The sequence below is a fragment of the Pseudophryne corroboree genome, chromosome 10 (assembly GCF_028390025.1).
Source record: "Pseudophryne corroboree isolate aPseCor3 chromosome 10, aPseCor3.hap2, whole genome shotgun sequence".
Lineage (NCBI taxonomy): Eukaryota > Metazoa > Chordata > Amphibia > Anura > Myobatrachidae > Pseudophryne > Pseudophryne corroboree.
In genome coordinates, this window is record NC_086453.1 from 96,447,485 (window position 1) to 96,470,478 (window position 22,994).

General features: G+C 45.4%; 1 protein-coding gene across 1 annotated transcript in view; it reads right to left on the reverse strand.

The window, feature by feature from the left end:
• Positions 1-241: 241 nt before the first annotated feature.
• Positions 242-22,994, reverse strand: part of HINFP (histone H4 transcription factor) — an 86,559-nt gene continuing 63,806 nt past the window's right edge. The window contains exons 6-9 of the mRNA XM_063942609.1: positions 21,713-21,833; positions 20,576-20,714; positions 6,814-6,938; positions 242-1,101 (exon numbers count right to left, since the gene is read on the reverse strand). Coding sequence (XP_063798679.1) covers positions 897-1,101; positions 6,814-6,938; positions 20,576-20,714; positions 21,713-21,833 — 590 coding nt within the window. The 3' untranslated portion in view covers positions 242-896. The remainder of the gene's footprint in view (positions 1,102-6,813; positions 6,939-20,575; positions 20,715-21,712; positions 21,834-22,994) is intronic.

Here is a 22,994-nt window from a genome sequence, read left to right on the forward strand (position 1 = left end):
GCCCTGTCTCCTGCGGAGCCGCTATTCCCATGGTCCTTTCAGGAACCCCAGCATCCACTAGGACGATAGAGAAATTTAAATGTGCCTATCCCTGCTAATGCCCCGTCAATATCCCTATGAGTACTCCAGTGACTCGTAGTGTACGAAGAAGAAAAAATGCATATTAAAATTTCTTGATTAAATATGAACAGCTTTTGAAAACTGTCTGTAAGGGCTTATAGTAAAAATAAATGACAAAATAAAAGGTCACAATTTTAATACACAAATTGAATTGCACATTAAATGCACTGGGGACAGGAATGAGTTGGTAAGAGACTGCTTCCATTTATGGGGGTCTTCCAGATTTTTAGGATGTTTTTGGGGATGGTAAATCTCTGTAACAAATTTAGGGAAATCTTTTATACACAAACATGGGCACGTATGTGGCAATTAATCAGACTGGCATGGTTGTCGGGCCAAAAGCTGGCTGTCCAGATTCCAATTGTTCCCAGATACAAAAGCAGCTGGCCAGCGATTACAGTCTCTAAGCATGCAGTCATCGCCCAGCCGTACCGACAGTCTACTGGAGTCCAGTTGTTTAGACTTCCTGATGAATGGTCCTATTTTCAGGCCAATAAAGGTCCAACGGCCAGATCTTAACCTTAAGAACATCATTTCTTCTGTAAGATGAAAGTGTGGATGCACATCTCAAACATAGCTGGCATCAATATATTAATAAGGCTTTATATACATGGAGATGTACACTGGATGAAAACGTAGCAGATGGCAGTAGTTTAGGATTTCCAGAGAACATTAATATCCCAGATACTCACAAAGCCTCTGCGGACATTTGGTTGCGGAGCCCATTTTAGGTTTCATTATTGTATTGGTATTTCCTAATCTCACTCTAACTGTAATCAGTAGTCCTTTTGTGTCACAGTCCTCTCATAATCTACTCCGTCCGTTCCAGTGCCACCCCCTTGACCTAACACCAGGCAGGTGGGTGCATCCTCCAGTGGAACTCCCTGCTTCTCACGTTCTTTCATCAGCTGCTCTGTAAGTTCTACACTTTCATATCTCACCAGCTGCAAGCGCAGAAACCCGTCATCATGCTCTTTATACCTGTAAAAGAAAGATAAAAGGAGAGATGTAAAAGTAACCATATCTTGTAAATGATTGCAGCTTTAAAAATAAAAAATCTGAGATCGCCCAGCATCCCGCACCTCTGGCACACGCAGACGCCATTACATCTCACCTTTAATAATACAATCTGTTCCTTTCTACTCACTAATATACTTGTGCATTCAACATATATAGATTGAACAAATCTGGAGAGTTTTGCCATGATATATTTGGAGAGTAGCAAGGTTGCTTGTGCCACATATTTTGAAAGAGTTCTGCGGAGTATGTATGTTGCCACAATATAAATAAATACTAACGTATGGCGATCAGCGAAAACAACACACATCTGGATAGGATGAGCATTTCATACAAGCAACTTTCCTTGTTTTAAACTTACACTTGTGTATATAACAAAATAGTGAGCTCAGAGTTTCTCCATGACAGATAGAAGAGTACTCCGCCTCCTCCAGCCTTTATTGCAATAACAGGAAACTACAAAAAGGGGATATATTACTCCAATTATCGGACAGTAAGTTAGCAGCACTATTATACGGGCCATAGATCAAGATATTTCACAGGTTCCCTGATCAGATGGTCAAACGAGATTATCGGCTGCCATCCATGATTGCCGATTCGTTGGGGAATCAGGGAAATTCTGCATGTTAAATATCATTGATTTGATTATGCCAATAATTTTTTGGTCAGGATCGTCAAATCGGGAAATTCAAACATGTTGGATTTCCACGATTCCTCGACACAGGCGTCAAGGGATCAAGGAATTGCAGCAATCAGTTGCTGCTGTACGGGCCTCTTTGGTCACAGTTGAATGGGAAATCCCTTCACTTTTTTTATGCAAAATAAAAGTTCCATTAAATTTTCTATAATGAAAATTTGCCACAAGCTATGTAAAACATATACCAAAACCAGTTGATCATACACACCACAATGTTACTCATTGCGCATCATAAAACCCAGAGTGAAGAACAAAATGCCTCCTTTCAGGGAACAAATGTCCTAGCCGACACACAAACCATTTTTCAGATAACAATATCCTGCTCAGAAAACAAACTCTCATCCAGCCAAGATATGACCACTTACAGCAGAAAGTCACCCCATTCAGTAAGGAAATCCTGCAGAGAGCTGACTGCCAAGTATATTGAAAAAGATATGCCCGTGTGGTATCCCCGCTCACCCAGTACTGATGTTGTTGCCAGATTATGGGCATGTATACCACCAATGTGAATAGATTTTAAAGTGCAGTGTTTTGATATTCTTAGAAAGTCCCCAGTTGGGTTTTGAGGCATCACTAATATAAGAGAGAGTTATAATAACTGAGCTCATTAGGGTAACCAGTCGCCTAGAGGTACTAAAAGATGTTATGCTGCCCATAGCCAACGTCTACCTCTGCTAGCGGTCAGACATGTTGGATGTGCCAGTCAGTTGGTAAACAAATAGTACCCCAAGAGACAAGAGATGTGATGATGCAAGTGGATTGTGCTTTATAGCTTGACAAATGTTTATTTAGTCTGTCAGGTAGAATTCCTGGAGAGAGTTCCAGCGGGGAAATTTTTATAAATCAATGGAGGCTCAGTGGCCACCCTTTGTTATGTAGTAACAAAACCAGCAAGGAGCTACTGTCCAATATCAGCCCTACAAGGCCTACAAACCAGATTTAAAATAGGTAGCCCAGCCGTCTGGGCAGTTTTCTACATCTGACTTTTGTATGGACCGAGTAGGGGTTATGGCTTCTGTCAGACTGATCTAGGATAGTGCTACAGATTGGATCTGCAAAGCCGCCATGGGATTGCTACTTCATAAACTTGGAAAAAGCAAGAGGACATAGGCTTGGAACTTGCCTTGCTGGCAGAGGAGTAAACTTTGTGGCTTGTGCCGGGAAACACTCCAAGGAATGGCGACTATGCCCTTTAGGGTAGTCTAGCAGACGCTCTGTGCAGTGAACCCGCTGGCTGTTCTTTACTTGTATTCTCATGCATGTTTGATTTTTGTACATGAACGCATGTATACAGTGCTTTTTATTTCTAACAGAACTCATTGGAACTCAGTAGAGGGACCAAGGTTTTTTTTTTATTTTGTTATGGTATTTTTTTCTCTCTCAACATCATTGGTACGACATTTCTGCCTGGAACCTGTATCAACAGGCTTCTCTAATCCAGCTACTTTATATATCTGGGTGACGCTTGCCTGGCATCCGGACCTTCCGCAAACTGGCTTTGAATACCAGTAATTTTTTCCCATTGGAAAAAATCTAAATGAGTGAGTGACATCTTTATTATGTTTTTGCCCACGGCTAAGATTCTGTATAATGAATCTACGCAATCACAGTAGTCATTTACCCTCTCCAATAATAAGGAGCAAAACAACTTATCTATGCACGTCTGTTGGACATCCAAATGAGACAGTTCTTTATACATTTAACCTTCATACCCAAGTGTAATTTTTTTTTCCTATTGTTACAGGTTACATTTGATTATTGTTGTTTACTGAACAACAAAATCATGAGTGTGTGTTCAGAGGTTGGCAACATTATTAATTGTAATATGGGGGTGATCCTATAGAGAAATAATACTCAACTGGAGCGGTTTTCCAATAGAAGAAATGTTTTGACCAAAACTGCTATTTGTCAATCAATCCATCCATCCAAACATTGTTTTATGTAATGGACTTTGGTGATTCCTACTTGTCATATGCAGACCCTAGAAGTAACATGGTTTTGACAACAAGATTTATTCTCTGCAAGGATAATCACCCTAAAGCATTCCTTGACAAAGGGTATTTATTCGGAGATCAATTAAACCAATGTCACTGCAAAACATCTGCACTCCAATACTTAGAACAACTTAAAAGACAACTGATTACACCAGTGGTTCCCAAACTTTTTTGAATAATGGCTCCCTAGAGTATCAGAATTTTTTTCACTACACACCTAAGCCAAAAATGTCTTGAATTGGTCCAGGACCACCAATGCAGGGCAACCCTGCAAGTACCCCGAGGCACCCAAGGGTGCCACGGCACACAGTTTGAGAACCACTGGATTACACAAAAGGTGTATTTCTTTACGTGCAGAGATTTATGCAATTTACTGTGATCTACTCTTGTAGCCAATACTTTGAACAGTATGTATAAATACACAAACACACATTTTATTTTAATTACATTACAGATATACGTAAACTATAGAGGACATTTTTTTAAAATATTGTTACTGTACGTATGGAAGAAGAGAGAGTGGCATCAGGCTTATACAACTCAAATCCTTGGGACATTTTGCTCTGGGAAGAAATCAAGCACAACATTGTACTGTAAGCGGAATTACAGAAATACAATTCTCTGTGCATCCAGTCAGCATCCGGTTGAACTTAAAGAGACATTTCCAACGTCACAATTCATGAGAGTACTCAGTAACAATTTATAGCAGAGGTTCCACTGTTGGACATGGTTAAGCATTATATACAGTGAAATTATAAAAAAAAAAAAAAAAACAATAGCTATCCCCAAAAAAAAATAAAGGATTATTGAAAATGATGACACTGCACAATAAACAGGTTTCTGAGTTATACTACTCCTTGTCGTTGAGAGCTGCATGCAGGTCCTCAGACGGATCTTGCAACGTTTAGACTCAGTCACAGATCCTCTGGTGTACAAAACATAACAAGTACCCCTTTTTTTCCCTTTACTATAGCTTTAGCAATAAAGGTGAACAAGCCAATATCAAAATATTACATCAACTTTATCACCACGATGTTCACCGCGCCCATATAATGTAACAAGTCCAATTTATCCATCAAAAATCCTCATGCAGAAAAAGAACAAATTCCTACTGAATATGGAGTCATGGCAGAGAATAGCAGGTAAAAACTCAAGTCCAGCTGCACAAACATTACCGGTTTTGACGAAAAACATTTACAAACAAGAGAAAAATAAAAAATAAAAATATAATAAAAATCTCCTTTTCCTGGACCATAAGTGCAGACATCCCAAAGTCATGAAAGGTCAGGAGTTTTAAGGGGCGAGAGTACAGAAAAGAGAAAGTCGAAAGAGAAGTGTTAACGAGGGACAATAGCCTGCAAATATTCAGGGAAATGGAGATGTGATCACTGGACACTGCAAACTTAGTAGCAGTGCGGTATGATGACCCTACATGGCCGATCTGTTCCAGGAAAACCACACTAAACAACATCCAATATACTGTAAGTAAACTCGCATGCACTGGGTCTATGGAGACAAGTCCAGAATGGCTATGTGCCAAATTGTACTATAGAAACAGCAGTAATCTGTATTTAAAATTCCCCCTATGTAGAGGAACTGTTCGATGACTGAAGAGTCCCACTGATGATTACAACAAAGATGATCAGTTATGGCCAGAAGGAGGAAGTGGCACAAATATCTGCAGCCAGGAGACAGAAAAGGAACATCATACCCAGTTCCCTGTGACAGACTATATGGCCACTGTGAGCCATAAGAAATTACTTCACCTGGACTAGGGAGGTAAAATGTGTCTGCTTAGGATTCTGGCGATTGCCAAACGAATGTGGCTTGTGAAGGATCAGCAGCACTCCATGGGGGGATTCAATTCTTCATGGATGACGCGATGTGTCGTACCAGAACTGCACATTGCGGCCGCCTGCATCAACAAGTTGTCCTTCACACCAGATAGAGATGCAAAGAAAACTTACATTGGGGGTAATTCAGATCTGATCGCTGCTGTACGTTTTCACACAGCGGGCGATCAGGTTGTAACTGCGCATGCACCGCAATGCGCAAGCGCGTCGGGCAACAACAACGGGTATCGCCGGTCTTCATCGGGATGGTGCGAAAAATCCAAACGCACGGGCATTCGCAAGGTGATTGACAGGAAGAGGCCGTTTGTGGGTGGCAACTGAGCGTTTACAGGGAGTGTCTGAAAAAAAAAGCAGACGTGCCCAATCGGTTTCAGGGATGGTGTGTGATGTCAGCTCCGGCCCCGATCAGCCAGATGTGATCGCACCCGGAACAGTAAGTCCTGGGCTGTGCAGAGACTGCACAAAGTGGATTTTCACAGCTCGGCGTACACATGCAATCGCACATTTGCACAGCGAATTTACACTTCCCTTGGAGGCGGTGACTATCTGATCGCAGGACAGCAATATTAGCAGCCCAGCGATCAGATCTGAATTACCCCCATTGTCTGCACTACCGTAAATGGCCGATGTGTGTGGCCAGGCCTCGCCGCCATTGCCATCCGCACATCACTTTGTACTGAAATTTCCCACCATGACAGAGAAACCAGTGCAGGACTGAGTATTTGGAGGCAGGCACTGAGAAGTCTCAGTCTTTTTCACTTGCATAAAGCACTCCGCTCAAACAGGTACAAGGGAGGATATTCAGAAAAATATTGCCTGCAGCAGGAATCATCTTAACTTAAAATGCAGTAAATAATAATTACTCATAAAGAACATTATAATAATAATTATTATAAGAGCCATATGAGCTGTAAGTATATATTCCCTTTAAGAGAGACTGGTGATTCAATTAGCACTAAATTACATAGTAAAAAAAATGTTATGAAAAACTTCTGTAAATATGAGCAGAAAGTGTTAATATGGCACCTCAACTGAGACGTTACCAGATATCAGATGGCGGTGGATCCTGAGAAATAAGAATCCTCTCCTTTGATCTAATTACATTGCCAGGTGGCACATGAGAAAGCATTACCTGAATCGGGGGTGCCCCGACGGCCACTTGAAATGATGTTTCTTACGCAGGTGAACAGTGAGGTTGTTCCCACGAGTGAAGCATTTCTCACACACATGACATTTGTACCTGGGAGCGGAGTCGCCCTAAACAATAGAAAAGACAGACAAATAAATAACCAGTATCTCGGATATTTAATTAGAAATAGATTATACAGATGTGTCCACATACACCTATCCTCAAATTGCGTCAGTCTCATCTGGCGTGCCATAGACTTTGTAACTCGGTCGCACTGCACAACATTTTCTTTAAATATGCATCTTAATCTGCTACTTAATGCCAATTTTTTGCCGACAAATACTAAACATAAATAAATTAAAAAATAAATAGTACACGATTAGCGAATTAAGCTGCAAAGTTCAGGAAGTAGTACGCAACCTAGGTGAAAAGGGCAATACCGGTGGCACCCCGCATCGTTACGCTTAACCTGCTACTTTCTACCAATTCACTTTGAGACAAGAAATAATAATAAGAATTTACTTACCGATAATTCTATTTCTCATAGTTCGTAGTGGATGCTGGGGACTCCGAAAGGACCATGGGGAATAGCGGCTCCGCAGGAGACTGGGCACAAAAGTAAAAAGCTTTAGGACTACCTGGTGTGCACTGGCTCCTCCCCCCATGACCCTCCTCCAAGCCTCAGTTAGGATACTGTGCCCGGACGAGCGTACACAATAAGGAAGGATTTTGAATCCCGGGTAAGACTCATACCAGCCACACCAATCACACCGTACAACTTGTGATCTGAACCCAGTTAACAGCATGATAACAGAAGGAGCCTCTGAAAAGATGGCTCACAACAATAATAACCCGATTTTTGTAACAATAACTATGTACAAGTAATGCAGACAATCCGCACTTGGGATGGGCGCCCAGCATCCACTACGGACTATGAGAAATAGAATTATCGGTAAGTAAATTCTTATTTTCTCCAACGTCCTAGTGGATGCTGGGGACTCCGAAAGGACCATGGGGATTATACCAAAGCTCCCAAACGGGCGGGAGAGTGCGGATGACTCTGCAGCACCGAATGAGAGAACTCCAGGTCCTGCTCAGCCAGGGTATCAAATTTGTAGAATTTAGCAAACGTGTTTGCCCCTGACCAAGTAGCTGCTCGGCAAAGTTGTAAAGCCGAGACCCCTCGGGCAGCCGCCCAAGATGAGCCCACTTTCCTTGTGGAATGGGCTTTTACAGATTTTGGCTGTGGCAGGCCTGCCACAGAATGTGCAAGCTGAATTGTACTACAAATCCAACGAGCAATCGTCTGCTTAGAAGCAGGAGCACCCAGCTTGTTGGGTGCATACAGGATAAACAGCGAGTCAGATTTTCTGACTCCAGCCGTCCTGGAAACATATATTTTCAGGGCCCTGACTACGTCCAGCAACTTGGAATCCTCCAAGTCCCTAGTAGCCGCAGGCACCACAATAGGCTGGTTTAAGTGAAATGCTGAAACCACCTTAGGGAGAAATTGAGGACGAGTCCTCAATTCTGCCCTGTCCGTATGAAAAATTAGGTAAGGGCTTTTATAGGATAAAGCCGCCAATTCTGATACACGCCTGGCTGAAGCCAGGGCTAACAGCATTACCACTTTCCATGTGAGATATTTTAAATCCACAGTGGTGAGTGGTTCAAACCAATGTGATTTTAGGAATCCCAAAACTACATTGAGATCCCAAGGTGCCACTGGAGGCACAAAAGGAGGCTGTATATGCAGTACTCCCTTGACAAACGTCTGAATTTCAGGAACAGAAGCTAATTCTTTTTGGAAGAATATTGACAGGGCCGAAATTTGAACCTTAATGGACCCTAATTTGAGGCCCATAGACAGTCCTGTTTGCAGGAAATGCAGGAATCGACCCAGTTGAAATTCCTCTGTAGGGGCCTTCCTGGCCTCGCACCACGCAACATATTTACGCCAAATACGGTGATAATGTTGTACGGTTACATCCTTCCTGGCTTTGATCAGGGTAGGGATGACTTCATCCGGAATGCCTTTTTCCTTCAGGATCCGGCGTTCAACCGCCATGCCGTCAAACGCAGCCGCGGTAAGTCTTGGAACAGACATGGTCCCTGCTGGAGCAGGTCCTTTCTTAGAGGTAGAGGCCACGGGTCCTCCGTGAGCATCTCCTGAATTTCCGGGTACCAAGTCCTTCTTGGCCAATCCGGAGCCACGAGTATAGTCTTTACTCCTCTCCTTCTTATGATTCTCAGTACTTTTGGTATGAGAGGAAGAGGAGGGAACACATACACTGACTGGTACACCCACGGTGTTACCAGAGCGTCCACAGCTATTGCCTGAGGGTCCCTTGACCTGGCGCAATATCTGTCCAGTTTTTTGTTGAGGCGGGACGCCATCATGTCCACCTTTGGTTTTTCCCAACGGTTCACAATCATGTGGAAGACTTCTGGGTGAAGTCCCCACTCCCCCGGGTGAAGATCGTGTCTGCTGAGGAAGTCTGCTTCCCAGTTGTCCACTCCCGGAATGAACACTGCTGACAGTGCTATCACATGATTTTCCGCCCAGCGAAGAATCCTTGCCACTTCCATCATTGCCCTCCTGCTTCTTGTGCCGCCCTGTCTGTTTACGTGGGCGACTGCCGTGATGTTGTCCGACTGGATCAACACCGGCTGACCCTGAAGCAGAGGTCTTGCCTGACTTAGGGCATTGTAAATGGCCCTTAGTTCCAGGATATTTATGTGAAGTGACGTTTCCATGCTTGACCACAAGCCCTGGAAATTTCTTCCCTGTGTGACTGCTCCCCAGCCTCTCAGGCTGGCATCCGTGGTCACCAGGACCCAATCCTGAATGCCGAATCTGCGGCCCTCTAGGAGATGAGCACTCTGTAACCACCACAGGAGAGACACCCTTGTCCTTGGAGACAGGATTATCCGCTGATGCATTTGAAGATGCGATCCGGACCATTTGTCCAGCAGATCCCACTGAAAAGTTCTTGCGTGGAATCTGCCGAATGGAATCGCTTCGTAAGAAGCCACCATCTTTCCCAGGACCCTTGTGCATTGATGTACTGACACTTGGCCTGGTCTTAGGAGGTTCCTGACTAGGTCGGATAACTCCTTGGCCTTCTCCTCCGGGAGAAACACCTTTTTCTGTACTGTGTCCAGAATCATCCCTAGGAACAGCAGACGTGTCGTCGGAATCAGCTGTGATTTTGGAATATTTAGAATCCATCCGTGCTGTCGTAGTACTACTTGAGATAGTGCTACTCCGACCTCTAACTGTTCTCTGGACCTTGCCCTTATCAGGAGATCGTCCAAGTAAGGGATAATTAAGACGCCTTTTCTTCGAAGAAGAATCATCATTTCGGCCATTACCTTGGTAAAGACCCGGGGTGCCGTGGACAATCCAAACGGTAGCGTCTGAAACTGATAGTGACAGTTCTGTACCACAAACCTGAGGAACCCTTGGTGAGAAGGGCAAATTGGGACATGGAGGTAAGCATCCTTGATGTCCAGAGACACCATATAGTCCCCTTCTTCCAGGTTCGCTATCACTGCTCTGAGAGACTCCATCTTGAACTTGAACCTTTTTATGTAAGTGTTCAAGGATTTCAGATTTAAAATGGGTCTCACCGAGCCGTCCGGCTTCGGTACCACAAACAGCGTGGAATAATACCCCTTTCCCTGTTGTAGGAGGGGTACCTTGATTATCACCTGCTGGGAATACAGCTTGTGAATGGCTTCCAATACCGCCTCCCTGTCGGGGGGAGACGTTGGTAAAGCAGACTTCAGGAACCGGCGAGGGGGAGACGTCTCGAATTCCAATTTGTACCCCTAAGATACTACCTGCAGGATCCAGGGGTCCACTTGCGAGTGAGCCCACTGCGCGCTGAAATTCTTGAGACGGGCCCCCACCGTGCCTGAGTCCGCTTGTAAGGCCCCAGCGTCATGCTGAGGACTTGGCAGAAGCGGGGGAGGGCTTCTGTTCGTGGGAAGAGGCTGTCTGCTGCAGTCTTTTTCCCCTTCCTCTGCCCCGGGGCAGATATGAGTGGCCTTTTGCCCGCTTGCCCTTATGGGGACGAAAGGACTGAGCCTGAAAAGATGGTATCTTTTTCTGCTGCGAGGTGACTTGGGGTAAAAAGGTGGATTTTCCAGCCGTTGCCGTGGCCACCAGGTCCGATAGACCGACCCCAAATAACTCCTCCCCTTTATACGGCAATACTTCCATATGCCATTTGGAATCCGCATCCCCTGACCACTGTCGCGTCCATAATCCTCTTCTGGCAGAAATGGACATCGCACTTACTCTTGATGCCAGAGTGCAAATATCCCTCTGTGCATCTCGCATATATAGAAATGCATCCTTTAAATGCTCTATAGTCAATAATATATTGTCCCTGTCCAGGGTATCAATATTTTCAGTCAGGGAATCCGACCAAGCCACCCCAGCACTGCACATCCAGGCTGAGGCGATTGCTGGTCGCAGTATAATACCAGTATGTGTGTATATACTTTTAAGGATATTTTCCAGCTTCCTATCAGCTGGTTCCTTGAGGGCGGCCGTATCAGGGGACGGTAACGCCACTTGTTTTGATAAGCGTGTGAGCGCCTTATCTACGCTAGGGGGTGTTTCCCAACGCGCCCTAACCTCTGGCGGGAAAGGGTATAATGCCAATAACTTTTTTGAAATTAGCAGTTTTTTATCGGGGGAAACCCACGCTTCATCACACACCTCATTTAATTCATCTGATTCTGGAAAAACTACGGGTAGTTTTTTCACACCCCACATAATACCCTTTTTTGTGGTACTTGTAGTATCAGAAATGTTCAAAACCTCCTTCATTGCCGTGATCATGTAACGTGTGGCCCTACTGGAAAATACGTTTGTTTCCTCACCGTCGACACTGGAGTCAGTGTCCGTGTCTGTGTCGACCTGAGGTAACGGGTGCTTTAGAGCCCCTGACGGTGTTTGAGACGCCTGTACAGGTATTAACTGATTTGCCGGCTGTCTCATGTCGTCAACAGTCTTTTGTAAAGTGCTGACACTATCACGTAATTCTTTCCATAAGACCATCCAGTCAGGTGTCGACTCCCTAGGGGGTGACATCACTAACACAGGCAATTGCTCCGCCTCCACACCATTTTCCTCCTCATACATGTCGACACAACGTACCGACACACAGCACACACACAGGGAATGCTCTGATAGAGGACAGGACCCCACTAGCCCTTTGGGGAGACAGAGGGAGAGTTTGCCAGCACACACCAGAGCGCTATATATATATACACAGGGATAACCTTATATAAGTGTTTTTCCCTAATATAGCTGCTGTATATATTTATATGCCAATTTAGTGCCCCCCCTCTCTTGTTTTACCCTGTTTCTGTAGTGCAGGACTGCAGGGGAGAGTCAGGGAGCCTTCCTCCAACGGAGCTGTGAGGAAAAAATGGCGCCAGTGTGCTGAGGAGATAGGCTCCGCCCCTTTTTCGGCGGCCTTTCTCCCGCTTTTTTATGTAAAAATAGGCAGGGGTTAAATACATCCATATAGCCCAGGAGCTATATGTATTTTTTGCCAAAAAAGGTGTTTTTATTGCGTCTCAGGGCGCCCCCCCCAGCGCCCTGCACCCTCAGTGACCGGAGTGTGAAGTGTGCTGAGAGCAATGGCGCACAGCTGCGGTGCTGTGCGCTACCTTAGTGAAGACAGGACGTCTTCTGCCGCCGATTTTCCGGACCTCTTCAGTCTTCTGGCTCTGTAAGGGGGACGGCGGCGCGGCTCCGGGACCCATCCATGGCTGGGCCTGTGATCGTCCCTCTGGAGCTAATGTCCAGTAGCCTAAGAAGCCCAATCCACTCTGCACGCAGGTGAGTTCGCTTCTTCTCCCCTTAGTCCCTCGATGCAGTGAGCCTGTTGCCAGCAGGTCTCACTGAAAATAAAAAACCTATTTAAACTTTTACTCTAAGCAGCTCAGGAGAGCCACCTAGATTGCACCCTTCTCGTTCGGGCACAAAATCTTAACTGAGGCTTGGAGGAGGGTCATGGGGGGAGGAGCCAGTGCACACCAGGTAGTCCTAAAGCTTTTTACTTTTGTGCCCAGTCTCCTGCGGAGCCGCTATTCCCCATGGTCCTTTCGGAGTCCCCAGCATCCACTAGGACGTTAGAGAAAAGTATTTAATACATTATTAGTGAATTAAGATGCAAAGTTCAAGAGAAAAGTACTCAAGCACGGGAATCGCTACCTGTGGCTGAGCGTTTATGTCACACAGGGCATCTTGTGCCACAGAGCAAAATGGGTAGGTTCAGGAGGACATGTCTGTACATACGTAGAGTGGTGTCCGGATGATAGGTCAACAGTGCCTAGGTTGACAATATATGTCAACATGCAAAAATCGACACAAGTTTTTTGTTTTTTTTACATGTTTTCCCAACTTTTGCTTGGTTTACTATCCACATGGAGTACCACTGGAAATAGTAACCTGTGGCAAGTGCAACGAGGGTACACGTTTTCCACTGACTGTGGTCACATACGATGAAACACACAACACAAAAACAAACAACAAAAAACATATGTCGACAATTGTCATGTCAACCTTACCCACTGTCTATCTTTTAGCTTGACGACCTTTTGTTCCTGTCGACCTAACAACTGTCTACCTAGACATTGTAGATCTTCTATACCACCTCCATGTAGAGTCAGAGCTGTAATGGAGTGTAAGTGCAACAATCATGTAAGATTTCAAGATTTCCTGGAAACTAGGGGGGTAATTCTGAGTTGATCGCAGCAGCAAAATTGTTAGCAGTTGGGCAAAGCCATGTGCACTGCAGGTGGGGCAGATATAACACTTGCAGAGAGCGTTAGATGTGGGTGGGTTATATTGTTACTGTGCAGGGTAAATACTGGCTGCTTTATTTTTACACTGCAATTCAGATTGCAGATTGAACACACCCCACCCAAATCTAACTCTCTCTGCACATGTTATATCTGTCCCCACCTGCAGTACACATGGTTTGGCCCATCTGCTAACAAATTTGCTGCTGCGATCAACTCTGAATTACCCCCCTATATCCCAGCAACTTCTTTCCCAATGCACTAATGTCTCTGGCAACAGTAGCATAATAAAAGGACACCAGAAATACTTGATTCGAAACACCCTGGGAGCGATTTGCTTAATATCTGCACAACTAGGCCAACAAAACAAGATTGCAGATATAGCAAGTGCAATTCTGCACCACCCTGAATCCTATCATGTGTTTATTCCTGCCACTTAGGCCTTGTGAAAAAAACGGACAGTACCGAATTCTCATATATATGTAAAACGCGATGATTACGCACATCTCCGATGCCTTTAGATTAGCATTTGCAAAAGCCGCACTGAGCAGCTGCAGATCAGGGGCTGTGACGTTGCTCGCAGTGCCCCAAACACTGCATTATGAGTGCCATGTGCTGGCACTTGGCTGGTGACCGGCAGTGTTCTTGGAACCGGTGGTGTGCTGAAGCCAGTGGCTGTGTCCTCGACCGCAGCATTAGCTGGATTCAGTGCGATTTCACCGGATATCCTGTGGCGGTGCAATAAGCCTCCACCTGTATGCAGTATGTATTCAGTATCTCAGTCTAACTTCCTGAAAAGAACGTTGATCATATACTGTACTTCTTTAGAGCGGTGTAGTGACGGCATGGTGGGATAGCAGTTGGGATCTTGTATTTGTGCTTCTGTGGTAGGACATTAAACTGCAAACTGGAACACATGTGAATTACTAAATGTCTCTGTATATGAGGCAGTTTCTAATTAAGGATAACAATAGACCATATAGTGTTAATGTATGTTAGCTATAGGTTTCCTTGCAGAAAAGGTTTTACTGAAGAAGGAATGACCACTAGTTCCATGCCAGCCGCAAACAGCAGGAGTTCTCCAATAACTTAGCTGCTCACGGTTTTTTGGACCATTAGTAAAATAGAGCATACAGAAAAAATGATGCAATTAATATGTTGTGGTCAATAAAGTTACTAACATCATATTGGTAAAAAAAAAAACAACCAAACATAGAAATATGGCAAAACACATAATAAGAATTTACTTACCGATAATTCTATTTCTCGGAGTCCGTAGTGGATGCTGGGGTTCCTGAAAGGACCATGGGGAATAGCGGCTCCGCAGGAGACAGGGCACAAAAAAGTAAAGCTTTTACCAGATCAGGTGGTGTGCACTGGCTCCTCCCCCTATGACCCTCCTCCAGACTCCAGTTAGGTACTGTGCCCGGACGAGCGTACACAATAAGGGAGGCAATTTGAATCCCGGGTAAGACTCATACCAGCCACACCAATCACACCGTACAACTTGTGATCTAAACCCAGTTAACAGTATGATAACAGAAAGAGCCTCTTAAAGATGGCTCCTTAACAATATAACCCGAATTTGTTAACAATAACTATGTACAGTATTGCAGATAATCCGCACTTGGGATGGGCGCCCAGCATCCACTACGGACTCCGAGAAATAGAATTATCGGTAAGTAAATTCTTATTTTCTCTATCGTCCTAAGTGGATGCTGGGGTTCCTGAAAGGACCATGGGGATTATACCAAAGCTCCCAAACGGGCGGGAGAGTGCGGATGACTCTGCAGCACCGAATGAGAGAATTCCAAGTCCTCTTTTGCCAGGGTATCAAATTTGTAGAATTTTACAAACGTGTTTTCCCCCGACCACGTAGCTGCTCGACAGAATTGTAATGCCGAGACCCCTCGGGCAGCCGCCCAAGATGAGCCCACCTTCCTTGTGGAATGGGCCTTAACAGATTTAGGCTGTGGCAGGCCTGCCACAGAATGAGCAAGTTGAATTGTGTTACAAATCCAACGAGCAATCGTCTGCTTAGAAGCAGGGGCACCCAACTTGTTGGGTGCATATAGTATCAACAGCGAGTCAGATTTTCTGACTTCAGCCGTCCTTGAAATGTATATTTTTAAGGCTCTGACAACGTCCAACAACTTGGAGTCCTCCAAGTCGCCACTGGCCGCAGGCACCACAATAGGTTGGTTCAGGTGAAACGCTGATACCACCTTAGGGAGAAAATGCGGACGAGTCCTCAGTTCTGCCCTATCCGAATGGAAGATTAGATAAGGGCTTTTATAAGATAAAGCCGCCAATTTAGATACTCTCCTGGCGGAAGCCAGGGCCAGTAACATAGTCACTTTCCATGTGAGATATTTAAAATCCACCTTTTTCAATGGTTCAAACCAATGGGATTTGAGGAAATCTAAAACTACATTTAGATCCCACGGTGCCACCGGAGGCACCACAGGAGGCTGTATATGCAGTACTCCTTTAACAAAAGTCTGTACCTCAGGAACTGAGGCCAATTCTTTTTGGAAGAATATTGACAGGGCCGAAATTTGAACCTTAATAGATCTCAATTTGAGACCCATAGACAATCCTGATTGTAGGAAATGTAGGAAACGACCCAGTTGAAATTCCTCCGTCGGAACACTCCGATCCTCGCACCACGCGACATATTTTCGCCAAATGCGGTGATAATGTTTCGCGGTGACTTCCTTCCTTGCCTTAATCAAGGTAGGAATGACTTCTTCTGGAATGCCTTTCCCTTTTAGGATCTGGCGTTCAACCGCCATGCCGTCAAACGCAGCCGCGGTAAGTCTTGAAAGAGACAGGGACCCTGTTGTAGCAGGTCCCTTCTCAGAAGTAGAGGGCACGGGTCGTCCGTGACCAACTCTTGAAGTTCCGGGTACCAAGTCCTTCTTGGCCAATCCGGAGCCACTAGTATTGTTCTTACTCCTCCTCACCGTATAATCTTCAATACCTTTGGTATGAGAGGCAGAGGAGGAAACACATATACTGATTTGTACACCCAAGGTGTTACCAGTGCGTCCACAGCTATTGCCTGTGGATCTCTTGACCTGGCGCAATACTTGTCCAGTTTCTTGTTGAGGCGAGACGCCATCATGTCTACCATTGGTCTTTCCCAACAGTTTATTAGCATGTGGAAGACTTCTGGATGAAGACCCCCCTCTCCCGGGTGAATATCGTGTCTGCTGAGGAAGTCTGCTTCCCAGTTGTCCACGCCCGGGAAGAACACTGCTGACAGTGCTATTACGTGATTCTCCGCCCAGCGAAGAATCTTGGCAGCTTCTGCCATTGCACTCCTGCTTCTTGTGCCGCCCTGTCTGTTTACATGGGCGACCGCCGTGATGTTGTCCGACTGAATCAACACCGGTTTTCCTTGCAGGATTGGTTCCGCCTGGCTTAGAGCATTTTAGATTGCTCTTAGTACCAGAATGTTTATGTGAAGAGACTTTTCCAGGTTCGTCCATACCCCCTGGAAGTTTCTTCCTTGTGTGACTGCTCCCCAACCTCTCAGGCTGGCGTCCGTGGTCACCAGGATCAAATCCTGTATGCCGAATCTGCGGCCCTCCAATAGATGAGCCTTTTGCAACCACCACAGAAGATATACCCTTGTCCTTGGCGACAGGGTTATTCGCAGGTGCATCTGAGGATGCGACCCTGACCATTTGTCCAACAGATCCCTTTGGAAAATTCTTGCATGGAATCTGCCGAATGGAATTGCTTCGTAAAAAGCCACCATTTTTCCCAGGACTCTTGTGCATTGATGTACAGACACCTTTCCTGGTTTTAGGAGGTTCCTGACAGGTCGGATAACTCCTTGGCTTTTTCCTCGGGAAGAAAAACCTTTTTCTGAACCGTGTCCAGAATCATCCCTAGGAACAGCAGACGTATCGTCGGAAAACAGCTGCGATTCTTGGAATATTTAGAATCCAGTCGTGCCGTCGAAGAACTACTTTAGATAGTGCTCTTCCGACCTCCAACTGTTCTCTGGAACTTGCCCTTTTTAGGTCGTGCAAGTAAGGGATAATTTAGATGCCTTTTTTCTTTGAAGAAACATCTTTTCGGCCATTACCTTGGTAAAAAGGCCCGGGGTGCCGTGGATAATTCAAACGGCATCGTCTGAAACTGATATTGACAGTTCTGTACCACGAACCAGAGGTACCCTTGATGAGAAGGACAAAATTTGGACATGGAGGTAATCCTTGATGTCCAGGGACACCATATAGTCCCCTTTTTTCCGGTTCGCTATCACTGCTCTGAGTGACTTTATCTCGATTTGAACCTTTTATGTAAGTGTTCAAAACATTTTAGATTTAGACTATGTGTCACCAAGCCGTCTGGCTTCAGTACCACAATATAGTGTGGAAAAATAATACCCTTTTCCTTGTCGTAGGAGGGGTACTTTGATTATCACCTGCTGGATATACCGCTTGTGAATTGTTTCCAATGCTGCCTCCCTGTCGGAGGGAGCCGTTGGTAAAGCAGACTTCAGGAACCTGCGAGGAGAAGATGTCTCGACTCTCCAATCTTTACCCCTGGGATAATACTCGTACGATCTAGGGGTCAACTTGCGAGTGATCCCACTGCGCCCTGAGACTCTTGAGACTACCCCCCCACCTTGAGTCCGCTTGCACGGCCCCAGCGTCATGCTGAGGACTTGGCAGACGCGGTGGAGGGCTTCTTTTCCTGGGAAAGGGCTGCCTGCTGCAGTCTACTTCCCTTACCTCTATGTCTGGGCAGATATGACTGGCCTTTTGCCTGCATGCCCTCATGGGAAAGGAAAGATTGAGGCTGAAAAGACGGTGTCTTTTTTAGCTGAGATGTAACTTGGGGTAAAAAAGGTTGGATTTCCCAGCTGTTGCTGTGGTCCCCAGGTCCGATGGACCGACCCCCAAATAACTCCTTCCCTTTATACAGCAATACTTCCATCTGCCGTATGGGATCTGTATCACCTGACCACTGTCGTGTCCCTGACATCTTCTGGGAGATATGGACAACGCACTTATCTTGATGCCAGAGAGCAAATATCCCTCTGTGCATCTCACATACATATATATAGAATGCATCCTATTAAATGCTCTACATGAATAAAATATTTTCAGTCAGGGAATCCGACCAAGCCAACCCAGCACTGCATCTCCAGGCTGATGGCGATCGCTGGTCGCAGTATAACCACCGTATGTGTGTATATACTTTTTAGGATATTTTTCCAGCTTCCTATCAGCTGGCTCCTTGAGGGCGGCCGTATCTGGAGACGGTAACGCCACTTGATAAGCGTGTGAGCGCCTTATCACCCTAAGGGGTGTTTCCCAACGTACCCTAATTTCTGGCGGGAAAGGGTATAACGCCAATATTTGCTATCGGGGTAACCCTACGCATCATCACACACTTCATTTTATTTTATCTGATTCAGGAAAAACTACAGGTAGTTTTTTCCACTCCCACATAATACCCTTTCTTGTGGTACTTGTAGTATCAGAAACACGTAACACCTCCTTCATTGCCCTTAACGTGTGGCCCTAATGAGAAATACGTTTGTTTATTCACCGTCGACACTGTATTCAGTGTCCGTGTCTGTGTCTGTGTCGACCGACTGAGGTAAATGGGCGTTTTTAAAACCCCTGACGGTGTTTCTGAGCCGCCTGGACCGGTCCTAATAGATTGTCGGCCGTCTCATGTCGTCAACCGACCTTGCAGCGTGTTGACATTCTCACGTAATTCTCTAAATAAGCCATCCATTCCGGTGTCGACTCCCTAGAGAGTGACATCACCATTACAGGCAATTTCTCCGCCTCCTCACCAACATCGTCCTCATACATGTCGACACACACGTGCCGACACACAGCACACACACCGGGAATGCTCTGACAGAGGACAGGACCCACTAGCCCTTTGGGGAGACAGAGGGAGAGTCTGCCAGCACACACCAAAAACGCTATAATTATATAGGGACAACCTTATATAAGTGTTTCTCCCTTATAGCATCTTTTATATATATACAATATCGCCAAAATCAGTGCCCCCCCTCTCTGTTTTAACCCTGTTTCTGTAGTGCAGTGCAGGGGAGAGCCTGGGAGCCTTCTCTCCAGCTTTTCTGTGAGAGAAAATGGCGCTGTGTGCTGAGGAGATAGGCCCCGCCCCTTTTACGGCGGGCTCGTCTCCCGCTATTTTTGAAGTTAGGCAGGGGTTAAATATCTCCATATAGCCTCTGTGGGCTATATGTGAGGTATTTTTTGCCTCTAATAAGGTTTTTATTTGCCTCTCAGAGCGCCCCCCCCAGCGCTCTGCACCCTCAGTGACTGTTGTGTGAAGTGTGCTGAGAGGAAAATGGCGCACAGCTGCAGTGCTGTGCGCTACCTTTATGAAGACTCAGGAGTCTTCAGCCGCCGATTTTGGACCTCTTCTCTCTTCAGCGTCTGCAAGGGGGCCGGCGGCGCGGCTCCGGTGACCATCCAGGCTGTACCTGTGATCGTCCCTCTGGAGCTAGTGTCCAGTAGCCAAGCAGCAAATCCACTCTGCACGCAGGTGAGTTCACTACTTCTCCCCTAAGTCCCTCGTTGCAGTGATCCTGTTGCCAGCAGGACTCACTGTAAAGTAAAAAACCTAAGCTAAACTTTCTCTAAGCAGCTCTTTAGGAGAGCCACCTAGATTGCACCCTTCTCGTTCGGGCACAAAATCTAACTGGAGTCTGGAGGAGGGTCATAGGGGGAGGAGCCAGTGCACACCACCTGATCTGGTAAAAGCTTTACTTTTTTGTGCCCTGTCTCCTGCGGAGCCGCTATTCCCCATGGTCCTTTCAGGAACCCCAGCATCCACTTAGGACGATAGAGAAAATGAGATATTACATGCACACTGATCATAAAAACTAAACTGTATATTGATGTGTGGATACAGGCCCCTTTCCTCTTACTTCGTGCACTTTCCTGTAGTGAGCTTTGACAGAACACAGAGATCGGGCACTGAAGCTGCATTCCTCATATTCACAGCAGTATGCGGGCATTTTACTGTGCGTATCCAGGTGTTTCCTCAGGTCCACCAGGTTCTTGCAGCTAGAGAAAGGAAAATATGTCAGTTGACCGGTAAAGAGAAGATGCACGACACAGGGCCCGAGTCAGAGATGTGTGCTAATGCCACCTCAGCTGAGAATGTGTGACAATATGCAAAATGACCTGCAGTTGTTTTGGCTGGAGAGATGGCCGGTGCTGGTGTGTCTGGGCAAGAAGTCCTCATTTAGGGTCCAGGAGTCCACTGCAGGATCAGTGGAAGGTGCAAAAGAGCACTTAAAAAGGTTGAGTAGCTGCTTAACATGTGCCCAGACACACCAGCACCGGCCATCTGCCACCTCTCCAGCCACGGATCCACAGCCAAAACAACTGCAAGTCATCTTGCTAAAGGACTGTCTGGACCTTAATATCCAAGGACTGGTAAATATCCCTAACGGAAGACGTCCTATCTGGACTGACACTATATATTGCTGGTACTTTAGCAGTTCATATATGTGGGTACAAACCAGACCAGAAATCATTGGCTTGCACTAGTACTAATACTAGTTGTGCATATCTGACTGTATGCTAATTTGCTCTTTTTACATTAACCGTGTATGTGGAAAATCCCATTTCTTTTTTTAAAATAAAAGTTGAATCATTACTTTTTATGAGCCGCAGCATTACATTTATGGACTATATATTTCCATTGAAATATAAATTGTATTTTTTTTAGCAGTTTGCCCTTAATAGCGCTGTATCTTTATTTCCACTATTCTTCAGTGTCACTTTTGGTCACTGTATTTAAGGTATAAATGGCAAAATATGCCGCCTGCTGTTGTCCAGGAACTTGTGGACAGTTTGCCAAGAAGGGTGTCTGCAGTGATCACTGCACGTGGTGGCCCTACAAAGAATTGGCGTCAATAAAATCTCATTGATCTCTTTGCTGTCAGTGTCCAATCACTTTTGTCTACATAGTGTATAAACCTCTATTGTGGACAATACAAACATATATGTGAAAATACAGACATACAAATAGGATCTGAGAAAGCATCCAGTCTGACCTGTAATCACAGTTTTGACATTTAAATGGCCGCTCATCACTGTGCCGGAAACGAATGTGAGTGCGTAGAGTAGAAGGAAGTGGGCAAGTCATATCACACAACGGACACTTATAATGGTTCACTGCAAAACAGGTAGAAGCATAACAACATTTCAGTGGACATTATGAAATATCAAAAAGAGTGTCCTACCCACCTACAGCGTGTCCCTGAGTTAATGGAACACATTGCTCGGAAGGTCTTCCCCCAGCCCTGAACGTCTTTAGTTTTATGCAATGTAGGGTGTTGTGGTCTGGTGATTATACGGACTACCAGGCAATAACTTCTATGGGGGTGAACAGTTTGAAAGAGGGAACTCCCCACTTCCAAACAAGGGTTTCCCAGCTCTATAGGTCCAGGATGGGCTTGAGAGTTGGCAACAACAGTTCTTTAGAAATATATATATAAAAAGTAAACAAAAATAAATGAACAGATGAATATCTTTTACAGTAGATAGCAAGTAATCACAGACCAGCTCCTTGCTTTATTATTGTTATCTTTATTATATTAATGCTGCCAAGTATATCCATGTACTAACATTAATCTTTTTTATGATAAACCTACATGGCACTTTCCGCTTGCTACAAAGTTTACTAACCTTCCAAGTTGATTTGTTTAAAATTAACAACCTATTTTTCAGGATATGCGTAAAAGAATCTATAGCCGGGAGAGTTACACTGATCAGCCACCTGCCTAATTTATGCAGGTCCCTCTTGTGCTGCCAAAATAGCTCTGACCCATCAAGGCATGGACTCCACAAGATCTCTATCTGGCACCAAGACAGTAGCAGCAGATCCTTTTAGTCCAGTAAATTGCCAGGTGAGGCTCAGACTTGGTTTTCCAGTCAACACCTTGAACTTTTTGTCACGTTCTTCAAACTATTCCAGAACAATTTCTCAGTGTGGCAGGGCACACTCTCCTGCTGAAAGAGGCCACTGCCATCAGGGAAAACCACCGCTGCCATGAAAGGGTGTACTTGGTCTGCCACAATGAGATGGTACCATGGGAGATGGTACATGCAACACCCACATGAACGGCAGTGTGATGCTCTAGGCCAGTGATGAGAAACCTTTGGCACTCCAGCTGCGGTTGAACTACACATCGCAGCATGCCCTGCTACAGTTTTAGCATGGCCAAATAGCAAAACTGTAGCAGGGCATGCTGGGATGTGTAGTCCAACAGCTGGAGCGCCAAAGGTTCCCCATCACTGGCATAGAGCATTACACTGCCTTTGCTGGCCCTGCCT